The sequence below is a fragment of the Fundulus heteroclitus genome, chromosome 6, assembly GCF_011125445.2.
Source record: "Fundulus heteroclitus isolate FHET01 chromosome 6, MU-UCD_Fhet_4.1, whole genome shotgun sequence".
Lineage (NCBI taxonomy): Eukaryota > Metazoa > Chordata > Actinopteri > Cyprinodontiformes > Fundulidae > Fundulus > Fundulus heteroclitus.
In genome coordinates, this window is record NC_046366.1 from 14,766,543 (window position 1) to 14,781,128 (window position 14,586).

At 38.6% G+C, this 14,586-nt stretch overlaps 1 protein-coding gene across 2 annotated transcripts in view; it reads right to left on the reverse strand.

The window, feature by feature from the left end:
* Nucleotides 1–12,969, reverse strand: part of LOC105935931 (glypican-5) — a 144,877-nt gene extending 131,908 nt beyond the window's left edge. For both annotated transcript variants that reach the window (XM_012876557.3, XM_012876556.3), the window contains exons 1-2: nucleotides 12,453–12,969; nucleotides 847–1,008 (exon numbers count right to left, since the gene is read on the reverse strand). In XM_012876557.3, coding sequence (XP_012732011.2) covers nucleotides 847–1,008; nucleotides 12,453–12,630 — 340 coding nt within the window. In that variant the 5' untranslated portion in view covers nucleotides 12,631–12,969. The remainder of the gene's footprint in view (nucleotides 1–846; nucleotides 1,009–12,452) is intronic.
* Nucleotides 12,970–14,586: the final 1,617 nt, after the last annotated feature.

Sequence of the window (14,586 nt, forward strand, 5' to 3'; positions counted from 1 at the left end):
ATTTTCAGTTGGGTTTTGGTAAGGAGAATTCCAAAATCTTGCATTTCAATTTTGCAAAAGTCCACCCGGTGGTGGAACAGACATTTAGGATGGTGCGTCCACCATGTTTACAAACAGGGACAGTGTTCTTTGAGTTGGACATCATATATAGACATCCCCAAAAAATTCTTCTTGTCATTGAGCCAACAAAGATCAATTTTTCTCTTTCTGACCGTAAAAAGCTTTCCCTAAAAACATTTTGTTTATCCATGTGGATAGCTGCAAAGTTCCATTGAGCTGGAAGTTGCAACTCCTCAAGCATAAAAAAATTGGCCTGTTTCATCTTTGTCCATCTTTATTAAAATAAATAAATTACAGTAGCTGTAAGCAGAACAGTAAACACAAGTATCATTGTAAGTACAATACTGTACAGTAGTATTGTGCGCTTTGATGCTGTACTACAACTACCCGATTTCAGGAAAATATTTAATTGCAAAAACTGGGATTACATTATTGATCACTATTAACTGTAATTTTCCCTGCGTTTTTCTTTCTTTACCATCACATGTCCCCGTCGTTCTTGGTGAGTATTAGCATCTCAGTCACTACAGAATTGTTCCTGGTCCATTGAATAGTCCAAATTTAAAAGAGACATGCAGAGTACGAATACATTATACCCAAAATGTAATATTCCACCAAATTTGGCATCTGATATTAGAATTGACAACAGTGATTTGGTATAATGTGCACCTTTATACTGTACCAAATATTATAGGTTATGAAATTCTTTCACAAAAGCATACTTTTACTGTGTTATCAGCCCACATCCATTCAACCCTTTCTAGACACAACAGTTTCAGCACTTACCCTGGAAGGCATCTAAGTGAGCAGACAAAAGATTTTTCAGGTGATAGGTGTGGGACTCGATTTTTTGGAGGGTTTCTTTTTTCACAGCAACCTGGTAAGATTCCTCCATCTTCTTGTTGCAGCAAGATGGACCTTGATGCTTACATATCTGCAAATCAGCATCTGGAAAAAGCAGCAACAACAAATTAATCAGTAATTTTTTTTTTTCCGTTTTTTCTTTGTGGTTAATCCTTTTTGTTGCTTTCATAAAACAAGGGTACTCCTTATGTGATGGGAGATATAGGAAAAAGTTTATATTTTATGCAGGAGGTTTAACTGAAATTCTCCAAGAAGTGCATTTGCCTCCGATTGTTAAAATATGTTTTCAACGTATGTTACATTGTGCCTAATGTGCCTGGCTATGTGCATAGACAAGCCACAACTGCTCTGAAAGACAGAAGTGGCTCCATGTCATGGTGAGAAAGTAGACCAAGTATTTCATCCATGAACTGCTATAAATACCGTCTGTGCTAAATATATGGCCTTGCCTCAATGTGATACTGAGGCACACACGGTTGCTTCTTGTACTGATGCATGCACATGCACTTTATGATACATATGAAAGACATTAAAATATATATGCATAACCATTCTTTTCCAGATTCTACATAGCCATAAATGGACATTTATATATAAACAGGACTGCTTGATTTGAATAAGCTGTAATAAAGCAACATGCACATTACAACAATAATTAAACAGCAAACAGTATGATCCAACACAAAGTTACATCAGATGAAACATTGTCCCTACGTCACTAGTATCAGCTGTTTTACATCATAGCTCAAGTAAGAAAGGGACGTAGAAAACAAAAAGTACTTTTTCTTACTCTTTTACAGTATGTACACACAAATATACTTTTATGATGTAAAAGGTTTATATCACTCAGATAACTCATTTTACTTGGGGAAGGGCTGGACAAGGATAGCTCGAGGCAGATGTTGTAATCAGAGCCTAAAGCATGGTGTTAGCCCAGACCACAAGACCAGCGCCTCACTGGTCAAATCCCTCCATGAAACACAATAGGGCTACATTCTGAAGCTCTCTTTCTCTCTCTGTATTCCCTCTCGTCCATTCGCCTGGCATATCCTTGTGAGGCCTGGGTGTCTTTTAATTACCTAGAGAGGGTGCATTTGTTTCCATCGCAGAGCCAGATGGATGAAGTCATGACTGGCTGTCCTCCGGCTATTAGCTCACTATCTCTATCTCTGTTGGGGTCTGCTTTTTTTTTATTTTGACACTTGTCTGTTGCCTAATGTACTGCCTGCCGTTTTTCTGCACCGTCATGTTAAAGCCAGTGAAGTACTGTTTTTATTTATGAACGGAATAAAACAGTTATTCAGTACTTATAAAATCTAACGTATCCTGGAAATCATTTTTCTACTTTATGTGACGATCTGTATGATTTTGATTTCTATGAATTAATATGCAGTCTGCAAATGACACTAACATTTAACCAAACAAAATCCATGAACAGTAGGGCTCTAGAATGTCTGCAGCATTTACTAAAATGCTAAACTTAAAAAATGGTTTCATTCTATGATCCATATCTCTTTCTCCATTGTGTTCCTTCCCTTCTGTCATGGACCTCCTCTTTTCAGGTTGACTCTAGTCTTTTGACTGTGTCCTGTACATGTACACTACCAGTCAGAAGTTTGGAGAAGGTGAGTCCAAATGTTTGACTGGTATTGTAGCTGCATTAATTAAGTGATACATAGAAGATCATAGAGGAAGCTGCTGTCCTAAACAGAAAGACTAAATCAAATGTCTATATTCATTAGAAAACACATCACCATTTGCTCCAACAACAAAGAAATTGTTTATGAGTATATTTTCAACATCTACACTCACCTTTTCTTAGAACCAGAACACTTTATGTTCTGGGCCTTAGTGATCTGGGTCATAATGATTTATTGCTTCCACAGCTATGATGCAAATCTCATATTCCACCACATCCCAAAGAATGCTTTATTGGACTGTGATCTGTTAGTCAGTTAGTAGGTACTAAGAGGCACAATGTGTGCTAAGAAAATATTCCCCAGCTCATTACATCATCACTAGCCTGACTCATTAATACAAGGCAGGATGGATTGATAATTTCTTGTTTATGCAAAATTAACATGTATACATTGCAGCTAAAATCCAGGTTCATTGGATCAGTCAACTTTTTCTCTATCTGTTATTGTTAAATTTCTTTGAGTCCTTATAAATTGTAACCTTCCCCCCCCTTGTTATCTGACACGAGTAGCACCTGAAGTGGTCTTCTGCTGTTGTAGGTCATCTCTGCTTCAAGGTTCGGCGAGTTACGCATTCAGAGATCATATTCTGAGTACTCTATCTGTAACGGGTAGCTATTTCAGCTACTGTTGCCTTTCTACCATCTCAAACCTGTCTGCTCCTTCTTCTCTGACCTCTGAACTCGACAAGGCATTTTCTGCATAAGTTGTGTGCAAAAAATCTAAGCAGAGTATAACATGTCATACTGTTCCATCTGGCCCTAACAGTGATGTGATAGTAGCAGTCTATTAAATTGCTGTTTTTCCTCATTCCGTTCTTTAGTTTGGAGTTCAGCAAGTCGTCTTCACCATGTCTAGATACCTAAATGCATTAATGTCCTGTGGTTTGCTGATAAGTTATTTGTGTCAACAAACGACTGAACGTGTGTATTTAATAAGGTGGGCTGTGAGAGCACTTTCTATTCTCTCTCTCCCCTATTCAAATAACAACCACAATGCATTGGAATGCCAAGTATGAAACCTTCGGACTTCCTCTTAAACTTTTCCCATGTTGTATTGTTTTATCAGAACAAATTATCAGATGCAATACAGAGGTTCTCGACCTCCATGAGTAAACACTTTGTAGCCACATCTGGCAGCAGTGACAGAACATCTGCACCCCAATTTTCCAATTATGAATGGCAAAACTAGTCTGTCAAACTGCTAGGGGACCAAGACAGCACAATTTTTAAACATTTGACTAATTGGACTTGGCATAGTTTCTGGCTTAATAGACAGATAACCTCAGAATTAGGGACATTCCTCTTTACAGACTAACTTTGGTCTTGTTAACCTGAAAGAAACATTATACTTAATGAAACAGTTATTTTATCAATGTTTCTGGGTACTGAGTCATGGAATGCTGAAGCTGCGCTTCTATTCTGGTCCACTCTAACCAGCACACACAGAAAATCTACTTTACACAAATAGACCTCCCACACCTTTTAAAGCAGCTAGATTTTTTTACTTTGTCTAAACTGCAAAGGGGTGAATAGCTGATAACCTTTGCTCAGTAAATTCTTGTAAGTATGCAAAATTCACAAAACCTCTACAGTACCTTAGTGTTACAATTCCTTGAAACATTTAATGTATTTTATACTAAATTAAAGTGATAGATCAAATAAATATGTTTAGAACTGTGAAGAAGAAGAACACATATTTAAATCTGAACAGTGTGGCAGGAATTTGTATTTTGCCACCTTTGCTGTTATGCTCTTAAACAAATCCAATGCAACCATTTTAACTAGAGTCCACCCATGCAACATTTACCATTAATATAAACAAATTAATCAATCTGTTCCATGTAAATGTGTTGCACAGTGGCACACTTAGAAGCACTGTTGCCTTGCAGCAAGAAGATCCTGGATTTGAATCTTGGCCTGACAGATGGAGTGCATGACCAGTAGTTGCATGGAAATTGCATGTTCTCCCTGTGCATGGGTGGGTTGACTGCGAGAGATAGAGACTTTCTATGCACTGATTTCTGCTAGACCATCAGTTAAAAGTCTAATAAAATATATTGAAGATCATAATTCTAATTTGATCCAATGTGGAAATATTTAAAGGTTAGTGCTACTTTATCCAATCCCATTAACTCAACCACATATTTCTTGGCTGGGATATTTTTTTTAAGTGGTTACATTTGATTCTTTAGGGAATAAAAGAAAAATCTAATGTTCCTCACCATGTGTAATTAGTGCCCAGTGTACATGCTACTTATACTGTCTGGAAAAACCTTAACACAGTCCAGATGAGATGTCAGCTCTGACTCTTATTTTATTGCTCTCAGGTGACTAATCCCTCTTGAGTAACTCACAAAGGTTCGAAGGTCTTGTCAAAAAATTAGTGTGGAGAAACTCAACCACTCTATAATTGCTTTGTTAACTCACATGCCAATAACAATACTCTAATCAATTACATCATAATTAATGCTTTAAATGTGTTTTTGTTCTTAGTGACGTTTCACAATTGAAACCAGCTTTGGAAGAAGTATGCATATTTCACAAAATTGTACTCACTTACTCATTTTTTGCCCCCGCTTAATATGCTCTGTGTTACAGAGGAGGTTGGAACCTAATCCAGCTGTCAACAGGCAAGACATGAGGTGTATTACATAGACTGCCACTGTGCAGGCCAGATGATATTTATGTGCTGTTTAAATCTTTCAAATGGTGCACGGACATTTCACTCTGATATTCGCTGATAATTGGGAGGGCGGTGCTTCCTAACGCTACTGTTTATTTATAAGCGATACCATTTGTCAGGGAACAAGAATAACTTTGTTAAAAAAGTTGGCAATTCCTGCAGTTTGCCTTCTGCAGCCCCAAGAAGTCAGTATCCTTTGAACATGAAGGATATTTACACTGTAAAGATTTCCTGGGCTTTCTAGAGACCGGGTTGAACGAAAACACATCTCAAAGCGGTCTTTGCCACATACCTGAAGTTTTGGACTACCTTAAAACTCAACTGAAATGTTTGGTTTCCCCAGAACCAAAGCTGGAACTGCATTTAGTGATTGGCATGGAGTCCAGAGCCACATCAGAGGGCAGAAGTTGGCAATGCAGATCATACAAATGTAAGGTTAGTGGGCAAATATACTCAGAGCTGCTGAAGCAGCAATTTACTGGAAGGGCATTAAGACACTCTTACTTATAGTATCATTTAACAGTATCTGTTGACTTAGAAATCTCATGATTACTTAGGTGTTCTTTATACTGGTAGACAAAAATTAAGCTTTTTTTCTATATATATTATATATATATATATATATATATATATATATATATATATATATATAATGGTAAATATACACTAACAAAATAACCTCTTCCCCTGAAAAAGTCAGGGGAACAAAAAATTAAGTGAAACACACTAATTTACCAAGATGTTAAGTAAAACCTAACTCAGCTCAGCAAAGATTACCTAACTGACTGCTAAGTATATGGTTGTGTTGTACACAACATTATATGGTTTTACAAGACAATATAGCCTTGAAATTGGTCTTAAAAATCCCCACTGTTTACATAACTCAAGCAAAATAATCCCTGAGCATATTTTTATATTCGATCTATATTAAACAGTTATAGGCAGTTGAGGAATGCCCAGCAAAGGTAAACACAGATGCTAAGTGTTTTCAAGTGTTTACAGTGGGTAAGTCCTGTGTGTGCTGTCCAAGTGAGAGAGGCCAAGTTAAAAAAGAATCAAAATAACTGCAGTCAATCAGACGATGGCAGACTTTCAGAGCTGTAACGCTTTAGGGATGTGGCAACATTGTGCAACATAATGTTTTCCATTCATCGGCTGTTAGCTGGCTACTATGTATTGATGTGTGTTACTAAGATATGACAAATATCTCAGTAATACACATCCATGCAATATATTGTAAATTAATATCTAAACGGGTCTATATTTAATGTAAAAATTGCAAATTTCTGGTGTTATGTCCAGCAGTCACTGGGCGAGAGGCAGGGCACCTTTAATTACACCATTTCCCAGCTCCATTAATACTAATAGTTGATTAAAATTATTTTATGTGTTTTCATTTTTAAGATAAGCAGATTGTCAGACACAGGCATACTATTTGTACAGCAATAAAGCAGTCCATTTGAAACTGGATCGTTCAAATGCTGGGTGACACAATCCTGCTACTTGGTAAGAAATCTGTTCACAGCACATAAAGCGCAGCACTGTATTCTAAGGCAAACATCACACTGTGAAGAGGGCTGAAGCCTGGCCTCTTCACATTTTAGGAGTTGCTTTGGTTGGCATAGGATGTGAGGACTGAAGAAAAATTGCATCAGTCTGTACACAAAATTCTTACACATGCTAAACCTCCCAGTTAATAAGACTTTTCCACATTTTAGCCCTCGAAAGACATAATTCAAATCAGAGACCTTAATTGTCAGGTACTCCTTTTCTTGATCACTCTACTCTTCTGTGATGGTTTGTTGAGGACAGGGATGATCGTTTATTATTAGTAGCAGGAAAGAACAATTCACTGCTTCAATGATCTGTTGAAAGTTCTGGTGAAGACAAGTGACAACAGTTGAGGAAATACTAACAAGCAGGAGGTTAGGGAACCTGGGCCTGGTGCTTTCCTGAGCTTTCTGGGAGAGCTCGTTGCTACTTCCTTCACAGATCTCAGGTGCAGGCTAAAGATTGTCCCTAAAAATCAACTGCACCTCATTATGGGAGTGACATAGTCTGTTGCTAATAGTGACACTTTACAAAACAAACATATCAAGTGGTTTGGATGCACCTCAAACTATGTTTCCCACTCAGCTATCAATTACTCTTCTTCCAGTTACAGCATGCAGACTCATGCTGGGTGACACTTGACCTGCAACCAACATGCAGGGTACACTCCTGCAGCATCAAACTCAGTTTTAATCAAGTACAAAGCTAAGCCAAAATAAACTCTAACCCTAAATACAACCACCAAAAATTAGCTGACCTTCCAATTACCAGATATAATGCATCATTATCCTAAAGTTCAATATGTTTACAACAAAAAAAAAAAACAACACTTTCTATTGGTAGTGCAAACTTAATTAATTAAAAATAGAGGCTCAAAATTTAATCTATTGATCTTGTGCAGGTCAATGCTGAACCTTCAAGTAGAGCTGATCTGGAATCTACATGTATAGGTAATTAATTTCAAAAAGCAGAAAATATAAAAAATAATAATATGACTCTCTACCCCATTGAGTTCAGTTGATTGAGCCAGGCCAATCAAAGGTTGGTAATTGCTTGGGGCCTTTAAATCTCAGCTCCCCCTTAAAAAGAAACTCAGTATGGAGTATATTTCCATATGGAAATCTAAATGTGCCTAGCTTTAAGTCAATCTTGAATCCCACACTAATGAGAAAATTGCATCATCTATCTTTGTGAAACTGGTGTTTGTGGGATCTGAAGTGTTGATTGTGGATGGGAAAAAGGTTGCCCACATATCTGAAATGTTATCCAGAGATAGGAGTGTGGTTTACAATGATCTACCAAACACAAAGTTCATTGAAAGCTGTTATAATAATAAAAAAGTGAAAGTTAAACACAAGTTTTTTTCTGTACATTTAAGAACACAATAATCTGAAAATGCAAAGTAGTGAAGAAATAACTGCAACACTAGAAGTCATGTGACACTGAAATCATTGCTGGTATACTGCATCAATTTGTTCTACTGGTAAAATTGGGTAGGTAAATATTTTACTTCTTGAGTACTCACAATTAGTTAATTAATTGGAAATACAGGTTGTACTGCACATGATTCCAACCCCGCCCCTTGTTTTTCACCCAAATCAGAGCTGTGCATGCTCACATGCACTCACATATCCCAGCCCACACCATCTACATTAAATTTAGTTTTTTTTTCCTTCTATCCCTAAATTATTTTCATGGCACTTCCTTTCCACAAGATACCAAAAGAGATGTGTAAATGCCTTTAACTGAAGATGAGCTATAGGTGAGTCATAGTGTCTACAAAACCTGGTTGCAGTGTTTTGTTTATTCTAAAGATCCCGAAGTCTGAATACGTACATAAACAGGAGAATAACCTAAACCTTGGGGTTTACCATGCCTTAGATTTTCTCCACTGAAAATTAAGGTGGTACCATGTTGGACTGAATCTGTTACATTCATTCTGATTTATTATTTTTAAAACGTTCCAGCTGCACAGCATCCAAAACCTCTGGTTTTGAATGTTCTGTTGCTAATACTCTGCAACGTCCTCTTGGCAAATCAGATCATAATTTTATTTTTCTCTGCACTGAATATAAATCCCTTGTTCAGTAGCAATCTGTGAAGATGGATCCAGGAAGCCAAATAAGATATACTGGCTTGTTTTGAAGTTACAGACTGGGATGCACTGTCTCCCAGCCACATGGAGAAAACATAAACGCTATCACTGAGTGTGTAACTGACTATATGAACTACATTGTGGAAAACACAGACTACATCAGAATAGTGGAATAGTAGTCCCCTGGAGGAACTGCTGAACAAGATAAAAGAAGCTTTCAAGGAGGAATACATGGAACTAAATAGGAATATAGAAACATTAGAGTTAAGTCAAAGACAGTAACGAGGTGCAGAGGAGGAAGGTGGAGACCCACCTACATCAGAACGATGTATAAGAAATCTTCAAGTAGAAGGAGGATCAAATAAGTGAAAGTCTGAACAGACTAAAAGAACAGAACACATTCCTCCAAAGGTTCAGTTCAGGAACAAGCTCAGCATCCTCCCACCCACAGTTTTTCTTTCAAACCCAAGATGTTTCAGCTGAGATCTTGGCCATAGAAATACCTGAAAGGCCCTAGAGGCTGTAACATCACTAAGCAGGAGGCATCACACTAATAAGACCAAGGAGCTCTACGTACAAGTCAGGGTCAAAGTGGTTAAGATGTACAAGTCAGGGTGGGGTAATAAAAAAATATTCAAATCTTGCCCCGGAGCACCATCAAATCCATCATTTTGAACTGAAAAGCACATGGTACCCCAACAAACTTGCCAAAAGAGGGCCAACCTCCAAAATCCACAGACCGGGCAAGGAAGGCATTAATCAGAGGGGCAGCACAGGGACCAAAGGTAAACCTGATGGGCTGTAGAGCTCCACAGCAGAGACTGAAGGATCTGTCCATAAGCCGTACACTCTATAGAGCTGAGCTTTATAGAAGAGTGGCCAGGAAAATGGCATTACTTAGTGCTATAAATAACACAGCACTTTTCGAGTTTTATCCAAAAGCCATGTGGGTGATTCCCCCAATCTATGGAAGAAGATGCTCTGGTCAGATGAGACTAAAGTCTCATTTTTCGCCCACCAAGGAAACTCCACACATCCACACATCCCATCGCCTCAAGAACATCACCCTCCACAATGAAACATGGTGGTGGCAGCATCATGCAGTGGGGAAATTTCTCAGCACCAGGGACTGGGAAACTGGTCGGAGTTGAGGGCAAGATGGATGGTGCTAAAAACAAGGATATTCTGGAGCAAAACCTATCAGTCTGCCTGTGATTTGAAACTTGGGCATAGGTTCACCTTCCAGCACTACAATGACCTCAAGTATACTGTGAAAGCAACACTCAAGAAGTTTAAGGGAAAATATCTAAATGTGTTGGAATGGCCTAGTCAAAGTCCAGGCATCAATTCAATTGAGAATCTGTGATTAGAGTTGAAGATTGATGTTCATGAGCGAAAACCATCCAATATGAAGGAGCTAGAGCCTTTACTTAAGGAAATTGGCAGAAATCCTAAAAATTATTTGGCAAGCTCATAGAGACTTATTCAAAGCCATTTGTAGCTGTAACAGTTAAGTGTGATTATGTTTTATGTTATTTTCTCCAGCTGTTGTTTGCCTTATATTGAAAAACTAATACATCTTCAAAATGTTAGGCCTGTTCTGTAAACACAATAGTGCAAACTCTGAAACAATGCATTTAATTCCAGATCGTGAGGCAACAAAAAATCCAAAATGCCAAGGGGGTGAATACTTTTGCAAGGCATTGAGCAATTAGGCAAGGGCAATACACTATGGCTGTGGAGGACACATGTCTTGATTATTTTCTTATTACCAATCCATACCTGTAGCCTCTGGCACAAGTATAGATTGGTTGCTAGAGCGTCCCATGCACTATACCAATCAACTTGTTATATTCAGGAGCATCAAACTACAGTTGAAGTCCAGTAATCAGTTATGAGATTTTTTATTCCTCCTATTATTTCTGCAATCTGTGTCATGGTTCTAGAGTTTTACAGTTTAACAGCATAGTTTGGTATTCTGGCACCTAAAGCTCCTTTAGTCGCATGCTACTGCTTCAGCATAGGAGCTGCTCAATGCTTGTTTCCCACAAGTCATATATGCATGAAATCAAGCTCACACCTTCACTTAATTAACTTAAAACAATGTAAAAAAAACTTGGCAATCACCTGAACAGAAAATGCACATCTGTCGTGGAATGCTCTGATACTGATTAAAACGCAATCTAGTTACAATGACGAACACATTCTGCTTACAGTGTTTGTCAAGCAATGTCAACATAGTTGAACCAAGGCCAAAACCTCCCTAAATGGAGTTCTGGCTAATACAGAAACTGAAAACCACTTTAATCCACACACATCTCCTTTTCTTTAGTGTGCTGAAAGAAGGATCATGCCACAAAACCTTAAAATGTTTTGAAAATTTCAAGTTTTATTGACGTAATCTTATCGATGCATTGATAAAAAAAAAATGCACTTAGAATAATATCAGCAAAAGTGCAGAATTTTTAATAAGCATTTGTAATAAAAATATTCTCATAAGCATAAGCTTTCTAGCTAACGTTTTAGGCTGCTATGATGTGGTACAAATGGTAATTTATTTCAGTACATTTAATTTACATGTTATAGACACCGGTGCTTCTTCTAACTCAGAAATAAGTGAATCACATGTGCTTTTACTTTTCTCTGCAAGTTCTGTCGTCGCTGTAATAATCTTATTCTTTTCACCGTTTGGCTTCATTTGATATTAATTATCGGAAGATCTTCTCCTTAAGTACAAGAGACAGGATAAAACATGTCCATCTCAGATAGGCAGCAGGAAAAGCTTAAACGCAAAATGGGTTCTAAGCCTTTGCAAACTTGTGTGCTGAAAAACATCCACCACAGTTATATAACCTAATCAATCTGCTATTATTTTAATCTCCTCGCCAACACAGATAGGAACGTGTGTACCACCTGAATTCCAATGTACAAGCTGTTACTTGAAAAGGTTGTCTCAGCACCTGGGCTGAGAGACAAGTTGTCAAGGAGTAAATTAGTTTTGGCTTCAGTTATTTCATCATTTTTAAGCAATATAAAGAGGCAAACAAAATGACAGATTTTATTAGATAAACACTTTTTACTGATTTCACTCCATGTCCTGACCTAAGGAATACATGGCATGCCTGGCATCACAATATGAGACAGTGATCAACTTTTTAAAAGTCCAATATGCTCACACAAAAGTAATCAATTTCTGCTCCATCTGCCACCCCTCACCTTCTGTCATCGGACAGCTTAACATGTGCGCTTTTGACCCCAGCACATAAATCAACGATTTCTCTAAAGACTGGCAGACGCATTTGATCTAAAGTGACGTATAGGTCCTTGGATATGTGCAATATATATATATATATATATATCTTATATATATATATATATATATATATATATATATATATATATATATATATATATATATATAAAATATTGCACACTGTGCTGCTAACTACATGATGCTTTATGTGCGCCAGCTGAAGCGCTCTTTCCTCCACCAGCCTTACCTTTGTACGGTTTCTCCGGCACCAGGTGAAGAGGTCCGACCTGTCGCTGCTGGAAAGCGGCTCTCACTTCATAACAGCTGTGCTTATCCGCGTCGATCACATTTGCTGCAAAGATCACCAAGGCGACAAACCGGACGGAGTCAAAAGGGTTCACGCGTAGGCATTTTCCTCGGGACATTGCCGCATCTCACGCCAGGTATCCCCGCAGATGATCGGCTGTAGCCTGGCTGAAAGCTGTCTGACAGTGTTGGAAACGGAATCGCGAACGTAAAGAGCGGCGGCTCGTCTGCGCATCTGACAAATCTCTCCGACTGAGTCTTACATTATCGGCTGGGATGGGGAGAAAGCGCCTCAAAGACAGAGGAGGTTTGGGGTCGAGCAGGGGAGGAGTGGTGTCTTCTTCTGAGTCTGTCCCGCGTTTGGCACTTTGCAGTAGCTGACTGCATGTTGGCTATGTCTGTTTCCAAAGTACTGCGCACATTCCCCTCCCTGTTCTGTATATCTCTGCCGAACGTCAACACGAGGGTATACTAACAGACTTGAGGAACTTTGCTCTCCATATGTTGTGGGGATTGCATTAATAAACTCTGGCAAATAAACTACTAAAAGGATAGGGGAAGGAACAATATATAATTGTGTGGTTATTATAAAGTCAGCTTTAGCGCTGCTTTACGTTTTTTTCTGCAACTCATCAACATCACTTCCCGTTTTTGTTTTTGTTCATCTCAAATCCATTGGCCTATTTTTCAAGGATTAAAATCAGCAAGTAAATGAATACGACATAAGCTTATATCTTAAGCACTACACTCATCTGTTGTTTTATGTCGATTTTTTCAGCAGTAATTCTTCCTTAAGAGGCAGTTAAGCCCATGGAGGTCTCACAGTTACCAGCGAGACTGTAAATTATACATTTGAGATACAATGGCCCCATCTCATGGACAGAAAGTGTCATGACATGGCTTCCTTCTTTATGTTTGTACGCCACAATTTCTCCCTCTCCTCAAAACACCTCAACACACAAACATAAATGTCAAAACCACTGGCAAAAATCGTGAGTACACCCCTAAGTTATAATGTCCAAATTGTGCTTAAAGCATACATGTTTTGTGGGGCCACAAGTGCCATCCAGCACTGCCTTAAAGGGGACATAGCATGACTTAAATTGTTCCTTAACACATTGAAATCATTCTCTTGCGGTCTAAATACATTGGAACGGGAATGCTTTGGTCTGAATTCCCTGTTAATTTACCCCTACGTTTCCTTTTTACTCCTGTTCTGAGATTTCATCTGAGAACAATTTGTTTTGGTCCTGTCTCTTTAAATCTAAGGGAGGCACTTTACACTCCGTCCCCATCCAAGTTGTAGAGCATTCCAATCCACCCTGTTCTGCAATTTTTGTAGCATACTACAGGGCGGTATAATGAACTGAAGCAACAGACATACATATGTCTCCTTTAACTCTCTTGGGCATGAAGTTCACTAGAGCTTCACAGGTGGCCACTGGAATCCACTCCATGATGGCATCAGAAAGCTGGTGAAAGGTAGAGACCTTGCGTTCCTCCTTCTTAGGTTTAAAGCTGCCCCACCGATGCCTCTATAGGGTTTAGTTCTGGAGTCATGCTTGACCAGTGCAGCATCTTTACACTCAGATTTTTTTTAGCAAGGGAGATGTTGCCTTGGACGTGTGTTTTGGATGGATCAAACTGTGCTTCAGGAGGTCACAGTACATGTTGGCATTCTTAGTTATCTCATTTAACTGTAGCTCCCTACTGCTGGCAGCACTTTTGCAGCCCCAGACCATGATACTCCCACCACCATGTTTGACTTTAGGCAAGACACACTTGCTTTCCGCAATTTTTTCCTGTCTGGATGTTGACACCGTCAGGGCCAGACCTGGACATTTGGGAGCTCCAAGCAGAATTAGTTTTGGGGACCCTACTTTATCATGGGTAGACAGTTAGAGATAGTCGAAACCAAATGATGCATACAAATATCTACCTTATGAACAACATTTGCCCTATATGGCCCTGGTGTATTATAGATACCTGCTCAGTACTCAGTACTGCTGGCTCAGGACTGAGCACACTCACTGAAAATGCTGTATGAATGCATGTATGAATGGGTAAATGAGGGC